This window comes from Delphinapterus leucas, chromosome 1, assembly GCF_059928025.1.
Source record: "Delphinapterus leucas isolate spDelLeu-1000000601 "Yukka" chromosome 1, BTC_Dleu_Yukka2, whole genome shotgun sequence".
NCBI lineage: Eukaryota > Metazoa > Chordata > Mammalia > Artiodactyla > Monodontidae > Delphinapterus > Delphinapterus leucas.
In genome coordinates, this window is record NC_143129.1 from 159,948,758 (window position 1) to 159,967,560 (window position 18,803).

The 18,803-nt window shown below is 56.3% G+C and overlaps 1 protein-coding gene and 1 long non-coding RNA gene across 2 annotated transcripts in view; one reads left to right on the top strand and one right to left on the bottom strand.

Moving 5' to 3' along the window:
- LOC149750780 (uncharacterized) overlaps positions 1-4,790 on the bottom strand; it is a 69,698-nt gene extending 64,908 nt beyond the window's left edge. The window contains exon 1 of the long non-coding RNA XR_016387756.1: positions 4,094-4,790. This is a non-coding gene — a long non-coding RNA (uncharacterized LOC149750780). The remainder of the gene's footprint in view (positions 1-4,093) is intronic.
- Positions 4,791-4,886: 96 nt separating this feature from the next.
- On the top strand, positions 4,887-6,647 carry POU3F1 (POU class 3 homeobox 1). Its single transcript, XM_022574963.3, has one exon. The coding sequence runs from the start codon at positions 4,973-4,975 to the stop codon at positions 6,314-6,316; it is 1,344 nt and encodes a 447-aa protein (XP_022430671.1). The 5' UTR covers positions 4,887-4,972; the 3' UTR covers positions 6,317-6,647.
- The last annotated feature ends 12,156 nt before the right edge of the window (positions 6,648-18,803 follow it).

An 18,803-nucleotide genomic window follows, 5' to 3' on the forward strand; every position in this document is an offset into this window, starting at 1 on the left:
AGACCATCCTGCCCAGCTTACAGATAAGAACACTGAGGCTCACAGAGGTCAGGAGGCTGAGGCTGGTCCAGTGTCATCCAGCAGGCCTGAGTCTGAGTCAAGACGGAACCCAGGACCCTTGACACTCTGAAAACACAGGATCTGGGGCATAAGAAGACTGGCAGAAGGGAAAGGAAGTGGGCTGAGTGCTGCCCGCATCCCGCCCCCCTTCCAGCCCAGCCTGCCTCAGACAAAGACTTCAAGCCCACGCACACAGGAGGGCATCCTAGGACACAAGCTCCTCTAGCAGCCCTCCCCACGGGCCCAATCTCTCCTCTCTTTAGCTCCGCTCAGCACTCCTGACTTGCGAGGAATCCAGGTGGAGTGTCTTGGAGCCCGTCTTCCCGCAACACTGAAAAAGCCTTGGGTCTGTGGCTGCATCTCCTCTCAGTGCTGCCCTGGACTCCGAGGACCCACTGCCCCACGCACAAGACACAGCAGCAGGGGCCCAGAGTCCAAAGCGGGAAAGCAGCCGGAACCAGCTGCCTCCTCTTCCTCCCAAATCTCGTTCAGTGCGCCACTGTGTAGGCTCGCCTGTCTGGGATGTGCGTCTGGAATATTACGGTGCATGTGTGGCTGCAGTGCAGCTCATGGCGAGTGTGGTCAGACTCTAGAGGCTGCATCTGAACTTCTCAGGCGGGAGTGTGAATGTAGATGGCAGGGGTTTGTGTCTGTGACTTGAGACTTTGCACAGAGAATGTGGGGTTTGTGTAGCTGCAGTTCAGCCCCACAGGGCCTCCCCCTGCAGCCCCTCCAGCTCAGAGATCCCCCACAGCGAGGGCCCCATCTGCCGGAGGCTCGGTGACCTGTGTCAAATGAGCAGGCGCTCGGTCACACTCCAGAGCCTGGAGGAGGTCTTGCCACTCTGGGAAAGCCCGGGCAGCTCCTGGCCTGGGGGCAGTCTGGGCAGGGGCCCCTGCTGGGGAGGGAGGCCGGGGAGCCTCTGAGACTGGCGGCGGCCTGGCTGGGAGCTGTCCTCCGCAGACAAGGAGAGTGAAAAAAAATATATGAAAAGAAAGGGCTTTCCTGCTTCCTTCGAATGAGTGGGGCCACTGACTCGCATGGACTAAACTCAGGGCTGGGTACAGCCCCTTCCTCTGCTTTCTGATCCGCTGTGCAGATGGGTTAGTTCCTACAGGATGTAGGTGTCTGTGTGATGCGTGGGGTGGGCCTCTTTGTATCTGTGCACTGGGTGGGAGAGTGTGTGCTCATGTTTGTGAACACACGAGGGTGTGCCCATCTGTGTGAATTGGCGTGCCAGCTGAGAGCCTCCATGCTTGTCACCCGAAGGGCCTGCAGGTCCCCTCTATGTCTATGTTGCTGAAGGAATGCCTACTTGAGCCAACTTCAGCCTCTGCATGGGTTCTGCGAATGTTCCTGTTGAGACACATGCCTGTATTTATCATTGTGTGTTGATTTGTGTGACTCTGAACATCCAGCCTAATGATGGGAGTCCATGTGTTTCTATTATGAATCTGAATGTTTGTCTCCAGGCTAAATTTCATGTGTGTATCTGCAGGCTATGCATTTGTGTGTGTGTGTGTGAATGCACATCTGTTCATATGCCTAAACCATTCTGTGTCTGCATTGGTCAGCTGGCTGTCTGACTTCCGTGTTCTGGGTTTTCTCTGTGGTCTACGAGGGTAGGGCTCCTGGAGAGAGGAGATGCTCTGTAACAGGTGTCTCTGCCAATGGCCATGTCATAGCCCCCAGTGTCCCACCCAGAATCTCTAGGGGCAAGAGCAAAGGAGATGCCGAGACTTCCTAGGGGAAACTTAACTCTCAAATATAAGAAAATTGTGACTCAAGACCAAACCCATATTATTGTAGGAGATCTAAAACTTCCAAAGCAGAGAAAGGAATGTTATCCTTTCCTAGTTCACACTGTTGTTCACCCCAGAGCAGCATCTCACATTAAGAGGGGGCATCTAAATTACATGCTTTGTTTCATCCTTGCAGCTTCAGAGCAAACCTGAGAAGCAGGCATTACTGCCCTCATTTTAAGATAAAGGAACTGAGGCTCCAACAGGCAAAGCAAAGGGCAGGGGTACTGAAGGGGGGTAATGGGATTGGGACTGAGATTTGCTAGCTGACAAGCTGGCAACCTAGGAGCCTGGCTTTGCCGCAGCCACCACTCAATTCAGCACAGACCTGGGGAACTCAGCTTCAAGAGTGCCAGCTGACCAGAGAGCTCTCTCTGTGAGCTCTCTCTGCTATGACGGCCAAAGCCGCTGCCTCCACACCCTTCCCATCCCACAGCCACAGGGAGGATGACGGGGAGTGGGACCTCCACACATTCTTGGCCCTCGGACGAGCCTCAGTTCCCTCAGCTGTGCAATGGGAGAACAATCCCAGCGCTCACTCTCGGGGCTGAGAGCGGCAGGTAACGTGATGAATGAAAAGCATTTGGTAAAGCACCCATTGCTCATGATGACCGTTCCAAACAACACCTGTCCACTGTCCAGACATTTCCCTTCCTCTGACAGAAACTGAGACAGGTTCATAGACTCACGGACCATCAGAGCTGGAAGGGAGTTTACCAGAGAAGTCACTGGGCCCAAGCCTCCAGAACCCCACTCTACAGATGAGCAAACTGAGATTGAGTTAGAGAGGGGGAGTAACCTGTTCTTTCACTGGGCACTAACAATAGAAACAGCGAGAGTGAAAAGTCCTTTCTGAGCCCTTTTCACTCACATTGTCTTGTACCACCCTCTAACTTACCTTAGTGAGACAGGTGTGCTGCTTATGGTACTGTTATTCCCAATTTACAGGTAGAAGAACCACGCCCTAGAAGACTGGGCCAGAGTTATTCTTGCCCAGGAAGAGAGTAGCAGGTCCGGGTTGGAAGCCCAAGCTTCAATGTCACGCAGGTCTGGTTAGGGCTGGCATGGGAGGGGACTTCACTACAGGATTCCCAGCCTTGGTCCTACCTCCTGAGCCTGGGAGAGAGGCCAGGAAGGCAAGTGGACCAGGAAGTCCTGGGCTGCCTCAAGGTGACCACTTCCTGGGCCACAGTCCAGGAAAGCCCAGCATCCCTAGCTAGGTTCAGACACAGGGCTCCATCACAGCTCTTGCAGTGGGAGTAGTGCCTAAGGACTCTGCTCAGGACAGTGGCCAGTGGCCACCCCATCCCTTGGGGGCTAGCCAGAGGCTGGTCCTAGGGCATTTAGGGCCTGGATGAGCACAGTCTGTGCCCAAGGATGACCCTTGTCACTGTCGACTCTGCCCCAGTCACCCCCACTGCGGCTGCCCCCTGAGCCCCCCCCCATCACCCTTCTTCACACACTGAGGCTTTATTCCACAGTCCTGACTTGCCAGTAGGGCCCTAGCTGGGCCCCCAATCGGTCCTCCAATCTGGGACCCCCGGGGCCCTGGAATCTATGAATCCATTGGAGGCAAGATCAGGGATAGAAAAGAGGTGAACTGGCAGCTGGAAGACTCCCCAAGAGCCAAGCCTCAGCGTGGGGAAGACGTGGAGGCTACAGCTCATTCCACTCATCCTCCAGCCAGCGTGGCACAGAAGAGCTGATGCTGGGGTCCAAGTCCACTCAGGATCCTTCAGGGAGTCCTCAAAGACCTGGGGGATGAGTAGGTAAGCCACTGCATGCCGCACCTTTCCAACAAGACCTCTTCAGTCCCAGTTCCCTTTTCAGCAGCCCCAGGCAAGTGGGTTAAACTCTAGCCCAGGGCTCCCTGCAAGGCTGGACAGCTCCCAGCCTGCACGCCGGATTACTGAGGCACCAGCGCCCTTCCCCATGTCCACGCCACTCCTCACCTAGAGCAAGTTTCCCCGGGGCGTGACCCCGCCATGACCCAGGCCAATGAGCCGGGCAGGCAGGAAAGAGAAGGAGCGAGGCGGCGGCGTGGGTCAGATACCCGTGGGCCCAGTGTGTCCACCATTCCTGTCGGCGGTGCTTTCCCGGAGCCACGGTCTCCACCTCGAGATCCTCTCACTCAGGAACCTCGGAATCGGCCTGGTTACAGGAGCTCCCGTCTCCCCACAGCATCGCTGCCGCCGGCCGTTCCGGCCCCGAGCCACCCGCGAGGTACTCACCTGGGCCGCGGCGCCCGGGAGGAGAGCCCGTGAGAGGCGTGAAGTCGGGGCCAGTCCGACTCTGCCCGCGCCCGACGGTCTCTCAGGGCGGCGGAGGTCGACGGAGTTGCGCTGGGCGGACTAGAGGGTGAAGAGGCAAAACGAGACGGGCCAGGGAGGAGCGCAGAGGAGAGCTCCGTGCCCGCTGGAAGTCGCGGGAGGCGAGGCGGGCGAGGTGAGCAGCCGCGCCGCAACCGAGCCGGGGACCCGCGCCGCCTGCCGCTCGCAGCCGCCGAGACCCGCGGGAATCCCGGCCCGCCGGCAGCGGCACGGCGGAAGGAGGAGCGCGGGGCTGAGCTGCTTCTCGGAACCCGAGCGCCTCCCGGAGCCCGCCATCCCCGCCACAGCCTCTGGCCACACGGGCGGGTGACCGGCGAGAATTCTGCTAGCTTGGAGCGTGGGACCCGCCGGGCTCGGAGTCTCCAGCGCCGGGGGAAAGTGGGGCCCACGCAGCCAGGACGAGAGGGGGTGCGGTCCCAGTGCCACCCCCGCGCCACTCCCCACGTGGCGGCCGCGCCCCCGGGGCGTGAGCGTATACGCGGAAGGTAGGGGGGCTGTGAATGAAGCCCCAGCGGCCAATCAGCATGGTCGGCGCGCGGGACCCCAGGAGTGAGGCCCAATGGCGAGCTCTGGGCGGCCGGGCCGAGAGGCAGGCGGGCAGGGGGGGCGGGGGCCGGGACCGGGGGGCGGGAGGCGGCTCCGCTGGCAGCCAATGGACGGAGGGTGGGGTGGGGCTCCGGAGCGCTGAGCTGGTCGGGCTTTAAGCCGGCGGAGCGCGGCGGCGGGGCCCGCAGACGGAGCGGAGCGGCGGCGGCGGCGCGGCGCGGGGCGCGGGGCGGCATGGCCACCACCGCGCAGTACTTGCCGCGGGGCCCCGGCGGCGGAGCCGGGGGCACGGGACCGCTTATGCATCCGGATGCCGCGGCGGCAGCGGCAGCGGCGGCGGCAGCCGAGCGGCTGCACGCGGGGGCCGCGTACCGCGAAGTGCAGAAGCTGATGCACCACGAGTGGCTGGGCGCGGGCGCGGGCCACCCCGTGGGCCTAGCGCACCCGCAGTGGCTACCCACGGGAGGAGGCGGCGGCGGCGACTGGGCAGGCGGCCCGCACCTGGAACACGGCAAGGCGGGCGGCGGCAGCGCTGGCCGAGCCGACGACGGTGGCGGCGGCGGCGGTTTCCACGCGCGCCTGGTGCACCAGGGGGCGGCCCACGCGGGCGCGGCATGGGCGCAGGGCGGCACGGCACACCACTTGGGCCCGGCCATGTCGCCGTCGCCGGGGGCTGGCGGGGGCCACCAGCCCCAACCGCTCGGGCTGTACGCGCAGGCGGCCTACCCGGGGGGCGGCGGCAGCGGCCTGGCCGGAATGCTGGCGGCGGGCGGCGGCGGCGCGGGGCCGGGCCTGCACCACGCGCTGCACGAGGACGGCCACGAGGCTCAGCTGGAGCCGTCGCCTCCGCCGCACCTGGGCGCCCACGGACACGCACACGGACATGCACACGCTAGCGGCCTGCACGCGGCAGCGGCGCACCTGCACCCGGGCGCGGGCGGCGGTGGCTCGTCGGTGGGCGAGCACTCGGACGAGGACGCGCCCAGCTCGGACGACCTGGAGCAGTTCGCCAAGCAGTTCAAGCAGCGGCGCATCAAGCTGGGCTTCACGCAGGCCGACGTGGGGCTGGCGCTGGGCACGCTGTACGGTAACGTGTTCTCGCAGACCACCATCTGCCGCTTCGAGGCCCTGCAGCTGAGCTTCAAGAACATGTGCAAGCTCAAGCCGCTGCTCAACAAGTGGCTGGAGGAGACCGACTCGTCCAGCGGCAGCCCCACCAACATGGACAAGATCGCGGCGCAGGGCCGCAAGCGCAAGAAGCGCACGTCCATCGAGGTGGGGGTCAAAGGCGCGCTCGAGAGCCACTTTCTCAAGTGCCCCAAGCCCTCGGCGCATGAGATCACAGGCTTGGCCGACAGCCTGCAGCTGGAGAAGGAGGTGGTGCGTGTCTGGTTCTGCAACCGGCGGCAGAAGGAGAAGCGCATGACCCCGGCGGCCGGCGCCGGCCACCCGCCCATGGACGACGTGTACGCGCCCGGCGAGCTGGGGCCGGGCGGGGGCGGTGCGTCGCCGCCCTCGGCGCCCCCGCCGGCCGCGCTGCACCACCACCACCACACACTGCCCGGCTCCGTGCAGTGACCCCGCGGGCCGGGCCCCCCGCCGGTGCGCGGCGAGGCGCCGCGCGGCCTGAACTCTTTTTGTTCGGTTGCTTTGGATTTTACAAAAAGCCCAGAAACTTTCGAATAAAACCAAACACCCGGACGACCCTCTCCTGCGAGCGGCGAAGACGGCCGATAGGCTGCGTCGCCCGAGCCCCGAGAGAGAGGAGCGAAGATCCGGAACGCGCCAACTCACCCCGGGCATCCTGCCCGCCGCCTGCTCCCTGCCCCCAACCCCTCGACGACCCCCGCCCCTGCCCCCCCGGGCTGTTCGGGGCCGGATCCCGGCAGCGGCCTCCCCACAGCGACAGGTAACGCGGTACGGGGTTAGGGATTACCCGGGAGAGAGGACGGAGAGGAGAGTTCCCCATCCCTCTCCCCGGCGCGGATTCCCGAGCCTGAGTGTCGAGGGTGGGGGACTGTCACTTTATTCGCTCCACGCCTCTTCTCTCTCATAAGGATGCGCCCCATCCCCCTTACCTTTCCTCCGGGCTTGGTTTTTTACAGTTTTTATTTATTCACGGAGCCTCTCGGCTCCTGGGGTCCTTCTAACTCCGCCCGCGCCCTTAATTTAAATCGCTGTATACTGTATTTATCGGGGCCCCGGAGGGGAGGCCGCGAGAGCCGCGTCTGTGTATAAAAGCAGGAAATAGCCAAAGCTTTAATCTAGCCTAATTTATTTTTTCCCCTTACCTTCCCCTACCCTACCCCAAAAAAGCAAAATAAAACAAAAAACAAACAAAAAAGAAAAACTAACAACAAAAAAAAATTCGAGTGTTCATTTTTCGTTTCGTTTTATCCGAGCTCCGGCTCGGTTCCCGGCCACGCTGGAGGGGTCTGCGCTCCCACGCACACGCAGATGGGAAGGGGCTTCTGCCCGGCTGTAGACCGACCACCGCACAGCAGGGCCCCCACTCCCCGCGGGGCCCTGACCTCCCGGCCACAAACAAACGAAACTTGGAAAAGTTGGAGATATTTTTTAACCAGCTGTAGAAATAAGCCGTTCCCTGAGAACCTTCTGCCTGAGTCCCTGCAGCTTCCGTCCGCTCCCTTTCAGCCCCCTGGGATGCGGGATGCTGGAGGAGGCCTGCAGAGAAATTCCCCAAATTTGGGGTGAGGTGGGAACCATGTAAATATGTGAGATATGTACACACTGGCGGGGAGAAAGAAACATTTTGTGCTTGGTTTTTATTTTTGGTTTTCCGGGTTGCCCTCCCTCCCCATACTAAAGGATTTTGTACACCCACTAATCCGAAGAAGATATTTTAATATGATTTCCAGATTTCTGATCCATCTCTATTTATTTTCTGGATGTGTTTGGAGCTTCCCCCTTCTCCATTTCTTGTTCTGTTTGTTACCGTTTGAATTTAAATTTTGTTATTTTATTTTTATTATTTTTTGGAACAATGTTTTGGTGCATTCTCTTTGTATCTTTATTGCAAAAAAATAATAATAATGTAGACTGGGAAGTTCCCTTTATATTTATGTTATAGTAAATATTTTATTACTCACATAAACATGTACCCCAGGGCTGTGTCCTGTCCTCTTTACTACTAGGGCTGGGTTGGTTTGTGGGTGATGGAATGGGATACCCCGACTCACCTCCCCCAAAGTTCTGGCCTCACTCTCTTGGAGGAAGGTGACCACACAGACCTTCTTCCAGGCCAGTATCGGTGCTGCTTGTTACTTGGGCAATGGTTGAGCCCCTGCCTCAGATGAGTGAGGTTAGGGAAGATGAAGCTACCTCATGTCCCCCACCCCACCCCATAAACAGACTATCCCGGGACCAGACCAGGGCCTAAGACACTGCAGACACCACACCGAATTTGGATCGGCCATTCCTCAGTCACAACTTAGCTCCTCTTCTGGGCCAAGGAAGAAGCCTGCCTCTCTCGACCTGGACCACCAGCCGGGCATCTTTGCACTCCCCAGGTGGGATCCAGGCCAACTTCATCATTCTGGGTCTTGGGGCAGTTGGAAGCCGAGTCAGGCCCCACCAGCCCACCCCAGCTGGCTTTCCACCTGCAAACAAACAGTACCCAAACCTGCCTGGATCCACTGGGAGTTCTAACAGCTTAGACAGGGGTCCTGGGGGAGTTGAATGGCCTGGGCAGGGACCCCCGCCAGTTTGCGTGGGCAAAGCTGGTCCTACTTCTATGCAAACAAATGACCTGCCCCAACTTCTCTTGGGGAGGAGTGGGGGCAAGAAGAGCTGTGCCACCAGAAAGCCCTGGCATCGCCTCTCCAGGGATGGGTCCCCAAGGGAACCCCCGCTCCCCAGGGAGTGATGCTCCTGCCTATCGGAGGACTCCCGGGCTGTGTAGTCATGACCTGGGGAGGGAAGCAGACCTTCTCAGACATCCCCCTGTCAAGCCTTAAACACAGCCTGCCCCCCTCCCCAGAGTCAGGATGGTGGAGGCAGCTCCGGGTTTCAGGGCCAAAGCCACAGACTATCTGTGTCCCAGTCAAGCTCCTTCTCCTTTAGAGCAACTCCTCTTAAAAATACTAATCAAGCGGCTCTTCCTCTTTGCTCCGTAGATGCAGTTCTTTTCCCTTCTCAGGAGAAACCACATGAGGTTTCTGTCACTCTTCGTGGAGACAAAGCTTGAAGGCACAAGCTGGGGAGAAAGTTGTGTCCCTAGTGAGGGTATGTGTGTGGCCCCCTCCCACCAGGGAAGTTGTCCAAGCCCAGGCCTGTGAGAGGCCTTGGCTCCAGCCGACAATATCTTGGGCGCCCAGAGAGGTGCTCCCAGACCCCCAAGTTGGCTGTCTCAGGCGGGCTGGGGCCTCAGGATGACTTGTTCGATGCTGAGGGTTCCAGGTGACACCCTGGGCTCTGCCCCTCAATCTCAGGAGAGAGTTGTCTCTGCAGAGGCCACCAACCAGAGGCCACCATGGTTTTCAAAGGCTCAGCCTCTCGCAGCTCCTTTTTTTTCTCCCTCCTTAAGTCCAGCCTAATTAGTGATTAGCCCTGCAGTTGGCACCCGTGTCCCAGCCATTCCGTTCCCCAAACCGGCAGGCCACGGAGCCTCCCCAGGCTTCTTACAAAGGATGCTGGAAACTTTACCTGCCAGTTGGGTGACACCACGACCGACTGGGAGTCGCTGGTCACCCCACCTAGGCCTCTCATTTCCTGCTCCACTAACTACGGAACTTCGAAGTAGTCCCACACTTCCCCACACTCCCTCCTTGTTTCGTCCTTCCTAGATTTGTCCCAGCCTCGGGGCCCTGAAATGGAAGCGAATGTAGCTCAGAGCTCCCTGCCGCCTGAGCTGCAGCAGGATTGGAGGTTGGAAAGGGCGGCCAGGAAGACGGGGCCCTTCCCCGGCCTCTGCCTGCAGCTGACACCCATTGATTGATTGATTTCCTAATTGTCTGCTTAACCCCGTCTAAGAGGGTGGATTTATTATTTAAGCAAGTCAACTCAAAAACAGCAAAACAATGTGGCCCCCAAGATCTAGCAGCAGCTGAGGAGTAGAACAAACGATGAAAAAAAAGTGGGAAAGGGGACGGAAGAAAATATTCCACTTGGCGAGTATTTTGCCTAATGAGACACCAGCCTGGGACAGCTACCCGGTAACCCAACCCTTGGTCACAGAAGGCCCCTGGGGGCTCCTTCCCCTAGTCGCCAGCCTGGGATGATGGTAGGAACCACAACACATCTTACTGTATAAGAAAGAAACCATAGGAAATATGGAGAAATATCTTTCCCTGGAGTCTTACTCCCTGGATAAAATAAGAGTTTAGGAAAGGCAGTCGGCTGTGAGCTTGACCGCGGCTTTTTCCCTCCCATGTGTATGTGGATCTACCTGCTCACTCCTGAGAGCTTGAAACTTCCTTTCGTTCAAGAGAGCCAGCTGTCCCCAGCATTGACCTCCCACGAAGCCCAAGCTTTCCCTAACAGATTTGGGATTTTCTCATCCCATCTCCCTCCCCTTCTCACTGGAACAAAATTATTTTCTAAGATCACGCAACCACAGATTCTGGTAGCTAGAGAGAGCATCCCTCTCCCCATGTGAGCCTCTCTGTGTTGGTGCACAAACGTGTGCATGTGCCACTGTGCCTGCAAATCCATAGCTGCTCCCAGACATAGGAGGGGTGAAAGAAAGTCCATGCTACATTGCTGATGCTTTGAGCTGGGACAATATTTGCAGGGTGGGGGGTGGCTAAAATGGGAAGAAGGAAGGTGGCCACTGTGGTCGCCTGTGATCATCAAGGCGCACCTGGATGGTGCCCGGCCCTGAACTTCAAGGACGCCTGTATTCCCCACCACCACGTGCCCCAGGAAGTTGCACTGGCATCAATGTTGCATAGCTTAGGACCTGTGCAATCATCCCTTGACCCCAAGACTCAACTGGGTGTCCACAGGACTAGCTGACCCCCACCACAACTGCCCACTTAGGGCTCTTTAGAATTGAGCCTCCTCTGGAGAGGCTCTGGGCCGACAAAGGGGAAGGTCAAGCCTCTAGTGACACACCCAGGCCCAGGCTTTCCCCAGCAGAGCTGGAGCTCCTGAAAAGAGACCCACCTGAGCAGGGGGAGGAACGAGAGGAGGCTGGTTACTTGGTCTGGCGGCTGCCCCCAAGCTTAGGGAAGGGGATTCACCTGGAGCCTCTGGCTTAGTGACCCGAAGCCAGAGGAGCCGTCAATCCTGTCCCTGCTCCGCATATGTGAAGGCCTTGGAGTTAGTGTTTGGCCCTCCATTCTGGGCTCCCCTTGCCGCTTGGGAGGCCTCCGTGTGGGAGGACTGCCCTCTATTGGTCCCTGAGCTGGGACATGGCGGCAGTCACCAGGGCCACCTCACAGCTGAGCATACCCCCAAATCAGCATCAAGCTGGCTACTCTACAGAGGGTGCTGGGTAGAGCAGAGGCAACTTTCACCTCCAATGGAAGCGGTCCTGTTTCACACGCACAGGCTTGCCCGTGACCCTTCCTTCCCCATCTACTACCCCGCCTGCTTCCACAGCCATTCTCGGAAATTCTCCATCACAGCTACCTCCTCTGTCTCTGCCCCACTCACACCTATCGCTACCACTCCTCCTCTCAACCAGCTAAAACCCTGATGCACACTCTGCCAGCTTGCTCACTCACATGTGCTGACACTCTTGGGCACACCCGTGCCACCGTCTGGCCAGCTTCGCGGCCTTTGACACCGAGCTCTCCAGAGTCTCTGGGTACCTGCACCTGTGCTATTTGATTTGCCACACGCAGCATCCTTTCCATCCCTTGGCGGGGTCCCCTCCTCTCAGGATTTTCAAGCACTCACCCCACTTTCCAAACACATCCCTGCCCATCATTGTTCCCAGCTCCTCCCAGATCTCGCCTGCTCCCTTCAGATAATTAAAGTTAGGCTGTGTGTTTGTATGTATGTGTGATCTTATTTTTTAAACACACACCCCCACACATACATATGCGTGTATATATACAAACACACACAGCAATTAGAACTATCCATTCCTGCCATCGTCCCTCCTGTGCTAAAAACATGTCCCCACATCACCACACCATGAACCCAGCATCATGTAGTCACGGGCTCCTGATCTCTCCCTCTCTCTCTCTCTCTCTCTCTCTCTCTCTCTCTCTCTCTCTCTCTCTCTCTCTCACACACACACACAGACACACACACTTTCACACACCCACCCCCAGCTCCCTCCCTGGTGTTTCTCCAGGGGCATGACCTACCTCCCACCCACCTCCAGGGCACCTGAATGGGCTCCCCTCAGAACCAAGAACCAGGAGGATTCTGCCTCAACGGCCCCCCACGCGCACACCCGCAGTGGACATGTCTCTGGCTGAGCCTGACCAGGGTGGGTCTGGGTATTATTAGGCTGCAGAGACAGCGCGGAGGCATATGGTCTCGTACACAAGAAATAATGTTCATGTTAAATCAGACCTCATGCATAATGCATGGTGCCTCATCTCACATTATTTTGGGTGTTCGTCAAAATCAGTGTTCTTTCTTGTGAGGGCTCCTGAAAGGAAGGGGAAAGGGCGTTTGCTAATTGCACCCGCAGCCTGGACCAGGGAGCCAAATGTGCCCTGGGAGCCTCCCTCTGGCCCCACAAGTGGGTCTCATCCCTCTGTCCCCTCTGTCTTTCCACATGGAAGGAGGGGCTGACTTGGGTTTGGAGCAGGCGTGAGGCCCCATGTTATTTTTATTTCTTTTCTCTTGGCTCTCTTGTCCCCGGAGGGTTCCGGGGAATAGCAGTGGCTTGCCGTCCGCACACCCGATTCATTTGCCGTTTTATGAACTCCCCTTTGATTCATTGCCTCCCTAAGTCAATGATTCACTCCTGATGGCTTTTCAGAAATCCTTCTTCAAAGGCTCCAGATTATTCAGCTCTTAGCAGGAGCAGACTGTGACCCTGCACTGCTATGGCCCTCCCTGCTTACGGTTGGAAATTGTCACCATCCTTGCCTTTCCCCAGGGCTGGCCAGCCTGGAGAGGAGGAAGTGCTCCCTCCATGCAGAAGCTGCTAGAGTTGACCTCAGCAGCTCATGGACAGACCTGGCCCTCTGCCAAAGCCCCTTCCTGCCACTGTGGGTTACCTGCCTTTTCCCATTGTCATCAAAATCCCTGGGGATGCTCTCCATGTCTCAGGAGAGGCAGAGAGCAGAATAGTGAAGCAGAGGGGCTGTGGGACCAGATAGATCTGGGTACAAATCCTGACTCCACCTCTTATCAGCTGTGTGACTTTAGGCCAGCTCCTTACCCTTTCTGTGCCTCAGTTTTCTGATACGGTGACAATGGCAGTCCCTACATCATAGAGCTATTTTGAGGATTAAGGGACATGAGGTACACAGAGTGCTCAGCATAAGTAGGTGATGGATGAATGAAAGCTGTTTTACTGTGGGGCCTGGGTAGGGCATTGTACAAAAGCAAGGGAACAGGGAAGAAAACCAAAATGTAATGAACTTTTACACGGATCCCACTCCGCCCAGGGCACTCTGACACAATACTTATCTGTGCACTGACTTTGTATTTTCTTTGTATTTTCACATTAACTATTCCTATTTTGCAGACGAGGAAGCTGCTGCCCAGAGAGTTTGAATGACCTAACTAAGGCAGCAACACTAGTTAATTATAAAGCCTGGAATAAAACCCATTTTATCTGACACACAGGTCCATGTTATTTTTATACTCCCTGCTGGGGCGAACAGCAGTGTCCAGTGCTTGGGGCATGTGCCCAAAGCGGAGGGGGTTCTAGAACTCAGGACTGGGCCAGGGAGAGAAGTAGGGACCAAGGGTATTAGAGCTAATTAGATCTGCCCCCTTCTCCACCACCGTGAAATCAGGTAAATCCCATGAGGCTCAGGGAAGTTGGATGAATCACCAAGGTCAGGAAGCCTTCCTGATGTGTCGATTCAGAGCACTGTGCACTGAGAAGCTACATATAGTGGCTAAGAATGCGGACCCTGGCATCTGCCCAGGCTTCCATCCTGGCCTCACCACCTCCTACCCATGGGACCTTGGGCAAGCTACTTATGCTTTCCATACCTCAGTTTCCTCATCTGTCAAAAGAAGACAATGACAGTACCTGCCCGGTAGGATTGCTGTGAGGATTAGATGAGAGATGATGTACATAAACACTTAGAAGAGAGCCTGGCATACTGTAAGTGTGCATTAACTATTAGCTATAAAATCAACTTTATATGTACAATATATATTATTGTATAATTGCTGGGGCTGAAGCAGTGCAGAAAAATAATGCCTAGTGCTTTTTCTACCCCCAGAATTATTTTTCTTCATTCTCAAAACCATTCTGGGAAGAAAAGTTCAAGCTCTCCATTCCCAGTCCACAGATGAGGAAACGGAGGCCCAAGGATTTTGAGGGACTTGCCCAAAATGACACAGAAAATTAGGCAGGTGCAATCTCCTAGCCTGTTCCCCACATCTGACTCTTTGTGGCAACCCCATGCCCCCAGTAATGTGCTCTGAGCCTCTTCTAAGTACTAAGGCTCTGTGCTGGGTTCTGGGCAGACAGCACCCAGAGGGTCAGGGAAGGCCCCACAGACAATGGTACCATTAAGCTAGGTCATGAAGAATGCGTGAGGGGTTGCCTCTGGGCCTCCTAGCTCAGGGCCTGATCCCAGGGAGATAAAACCACTCAGCCCCAATGCCCTCAGACCCCACTAGTTCCCCCTTCCTGAGCCTTCATGCCTCTTCCTGCCCTGCTCAGGACACTTCCACACACCTCCTTTGATCCCAACACAGAAGATTCAACTCAGGGTCAAGGCCCCTAGACCCCGTGAAGCCACCCACCATGACACTAATCTAACTATAGATTCCTTCACGTTCCAACTCCTGCTTATACTGCAACCCTGCCCAGAGGCTGACCACCAAGCCATGCCACAGGGCATCCCAGCCTAAAAGGCAGGGGCCAGGTACCTGGCTCCAGGCCTCACTCTACTGTTTATCTTTAGTATGACCCAAGTTGGGTCATTTGCCATCTCTGGACCTCAATATATGAAATGGGCATTCCCTCGTTTACCTACATCCATCCTACGTCCATCCATTCGTCCATTCACCAACCACCCATGCACCCATGCAACCATCCATTCACCCGTCTACCCACCCATCCTCTCATCCATTCATCCATGTACCTCTTCAACCACCCACCCATGCAATTACCCAACCACTCACAATCCATCCACTCATCCAATCATACAATTCAACAGGCCCTATGTTGAGAAGCAGGAACAGACCAGTCCCCCTGTCTTTAAAACGCTCCTGGGTTAGCCTCTTCCCTTTCCTACCTCTCAGTCATGTAGAGTAGGCATGTGAGAGCCCAAGGGAGATCATTGTTTGGGAGGAAACAATGAAATCCACTGTTACATCTATGAATCTTTTGTGTCAGAGCACTGGGAATCTCCATGCCCCACTCCTTTCTTCAGGGCCCTACAGAAGATGTAGTCAGTATAGCCTCTGCATGGCCCAAGGACTCCCCTTAGCTCTAAATTCTCATTCCAGGGATGCCAGGTATTGACCTAAACTAGAGAAATTTCAAAGCAAGTGAGGGAGAGAAAGGCGCTTGTGGATATAACTTCTGCCAAGGCTGAAGATCACCACTGGAGCTCAGTTTTTCTACCAGAAATGGCAGCAGTATCTCAGCATCAGAAAGATATGGGGAAATGTTCTGGACCCAGGCCTGTCCCCACCTAGCTGTGTGACCTTGGGTAAGTCCCTGCTATTCTCTGGACCCCAATTTCCTGACCAGTGCAGTATGGGGGGTGGTCTACGGGTCCTCCCAGCTCTGAGGTGGTCCCTCTCCATCCTCACTTCCCTTCCAGCCTGGGTGGGCCTGCCCCTCTGACAATGGGGCCTCTCTGACCAGCCCACACATGAGGAGGAGTACAAGATGACGTGGCTGGTGTCCACAGCCCTGAGTCCTCTGGCTGTTCAACCCCGCCCTCTCCTGACACAAACAACCCTCAGTCACCTCCCCCTCCCACCCCCCAGAATCTGGGCATAGCTGGGGCTTGCTATGCCCTGGTCACCCCATGAATCACCCCTCTATGGTCCCCGGGGGAGTGGTCCAGGGAGCATCCTACGCCCCATGCGGGGTGAGGGCCAGAATTGCGGCCCTCAAGCAGGCAGTGTCCACAGGAACAATGGAGGCCTGTGGCTGGCAGCCGGAATGCAGCCATTGTCCTGCCCTGGCCCCCAACCCCAAGGCCTCAGGTCCCCAGGCCGGGCAGGCTGGCGTGGGTCGGTGCATCAGGCACTCGTGTGCTGCTTCCCCTCTTTGGGCAGGCGAGCGGGTGGGCCGCCGGGCCAGAGCCCACCTCCACACCCCAGCTCACAAAGGATCCCATGCACAGGGTGAGGAGAAGGGAGACAGGACCCAAGGAAGCCAAGCCGTCCTCGGACCCACCCATCCCTAGGGTGCTTGGAGCAGACTCAGAGAAGGGGCCTCACAGCTCCAAGACCCAAGCTATACATCACAGTGGGGAGGGGGACCACATTAGAATAATGCAGGATTAGAGTGGGGTTGCTATAGCGACGTATTAGGGCAATACATCTAGGGAGCCCGGCCCCTTGGTGATGTATGACTCTGCTCAGCTGAGGGGAGCAGGGGGAGGGGACATTCCCGCCCCTCCTAGGGGAAAGCAGACACCAAACGTGCTCTTCATTGGGGGAGAACATCTGCCTTGGACTCCAGAAATAGGTTTCTCAGAATCCTGTCAAGACTGAGAGAGATGCCCTGCCAATCCAATCTCCAACAACCCCACTGGGGTCCAGGCTCAACTCAGCTTCAACTCATCCCAACTCCAGCCTCTGCCTCAGCCTCTGTCTCAGCCTCTGTGCCCCACGCCAACCTCAGCCCCAGCCTCCATCCCAGGCCCTCCAGGCTCTCTCCTTTCTGCTTCAGTGCTAAGGACCATTCCCATACTAGCTCCCCAGCACCCAGTGGGGTCAGTAGGACTATATGAGGGTGGGGGCGGGGCAAAGAAAGAGGGAGGGAGGGAGGAGCGCCCAGAAATACCCATCAACCAAACCATCAAAAGTGTTAATTTGAGAGAAGCCTGGAGAAAAAGGCTGAGGGCACCCATGCTGTCCCCTTCTCACCCACAGGCCTCCCCAAGGCAGCATTGGGGCACCCCACCCCCACTTTATCCCAGATCTGGGAATTTAACTTCCTTCTATATATACTCCCAGGGCCACCGCTGGGGTATTAGGGTGGACTAGCCCTAGAGTGAAACTTGGATGAGGCTCCCAACAAAGGAGACCATGCTAAAATATTTTCATGTGATATTTGTAATATTGTGTGACAAAGTCAGACCATGAGATCCCTTTCAAAGTGTTATATCAAGTTATTTGTACTGCTTGCCCCATCTCAGAGCACCCCCCCCATGCTCAACCCTCTGGGGACTTCGGGAAAAGATTCTCTTGAAATAACCTCCTTGGCTATATCCACCTTGATGAGAAGAGGCAGGACAGATAACCGCCTCCAAGAATCACAGGAGCGAGGGAGGGATAAATTAGGAGGTTGGGATTAACATATACACACTACTGTACATAAAATAGATAATCAACAAGGACCTACTGTGTAGCACAGGGAACTCTACTCAATAATCTGTAATAACCTATATGGGAAAAGAATCTGAAAAAGAATAGATATATGAATATATGTATAACTAAATCACTTTGTCGCACACCTGAAACTAACACAACATTGTAAATCAACTATACTCCAAAATAAAATTTGAAATTTTTTTAGAAAAGAAAATGCTTTAGGACCTTTCCTAGCTTCTCAAAAAAAACAAAAACAAAAACAAAAAAAACCAGTCATAAGTGCGAGTATAACCCTATCCCCCATCTCTCTGTATCTTGACTTTCCATCTGTGTTCACATGACTGCGTATTACTCTCATTTTGTATGTGCCTCCTCACTGAACGGTATTTTTTAGTTAATTCAATCGATTACAATAATTACACAACGCCCCCCAAATTCTTCCTTTTTCCTTTGGAAAGTAACGCTCTGGCCCTGTGCCGGGGAGCGGGGGCGGGGGGGGGGGCCGCGGGTGTCTCCAGCCCCAACTGGAAGGTGCTGACCTCGACATCCCCAGCTCCCACCAGAGGAGGGCACATGTCATAAGACGAGGCAGGGTAGGAGGCGTTGCCTTCTGTGTGCACACTCATGCACCACCTGTGCCCATGAACACATGTGGGTAAATACACACACACACACACACACACACACACACACACGCATACACTTTGGCCCTACCCTGGTGTTATCCCTGCAATGGAAGAAACTTCATCCATTATTAGAAAGAACCCATGAAGGGGGTTTCTTGTCTCACTGTCCTTCGTCCTCTGGGAGCCTCCTTGCTCACACTCACATAGACATACATGCTCACACGCCATATACGCACACACAGAGCAGTGCGTAGAGGAAGGGAAGAGAAAGGCCAAAAGAAGAAGGTAGGTGAAGACAGTGCATGTGCCCAGAGGGCAGCTCCTGGGATGGGGGTGGCAGGGTGCCTGGGGTGCACTGAGTGGGAGGGAAGCTTCGTGGCTTCCTCTCTTCCCCAGCCAGCGACCAAAGGTCAGCCCAGGCGGCTCAGCCACGTGCGGTCCACCCACCCACATCGGGTCATGTGAGACCAGGACCAAAGCCTCATCAACACGCCATTGTCCTCCAGAGCCCAGCCTTGTGCTGGAGGGAGCAAGCCCCCTCCAGCCCAAGAGCAGTCAGTGCCCCTCCAGAACCTGTGGACCCCTCCTGAGGGGACCCTCTCAGCCCCCACCTTAAGGACAGCTGCCTGATGCTCAGGCTAATGCTATCCTCTTTGGGGACTTCCGTCCCCTTCTGAGAAATGGGAAGGAATCAGCTTTCCACTTGCACTGAGAGTGCCTGGGGTGGGAGTAGTGAGTGAGCAGGGGGAGGAAAGGCCCTCTTTCTCATATGCCCTCCGAGGGGTGCATATACCACCCCATGCCACCCCCCTCCCCGCCCATTC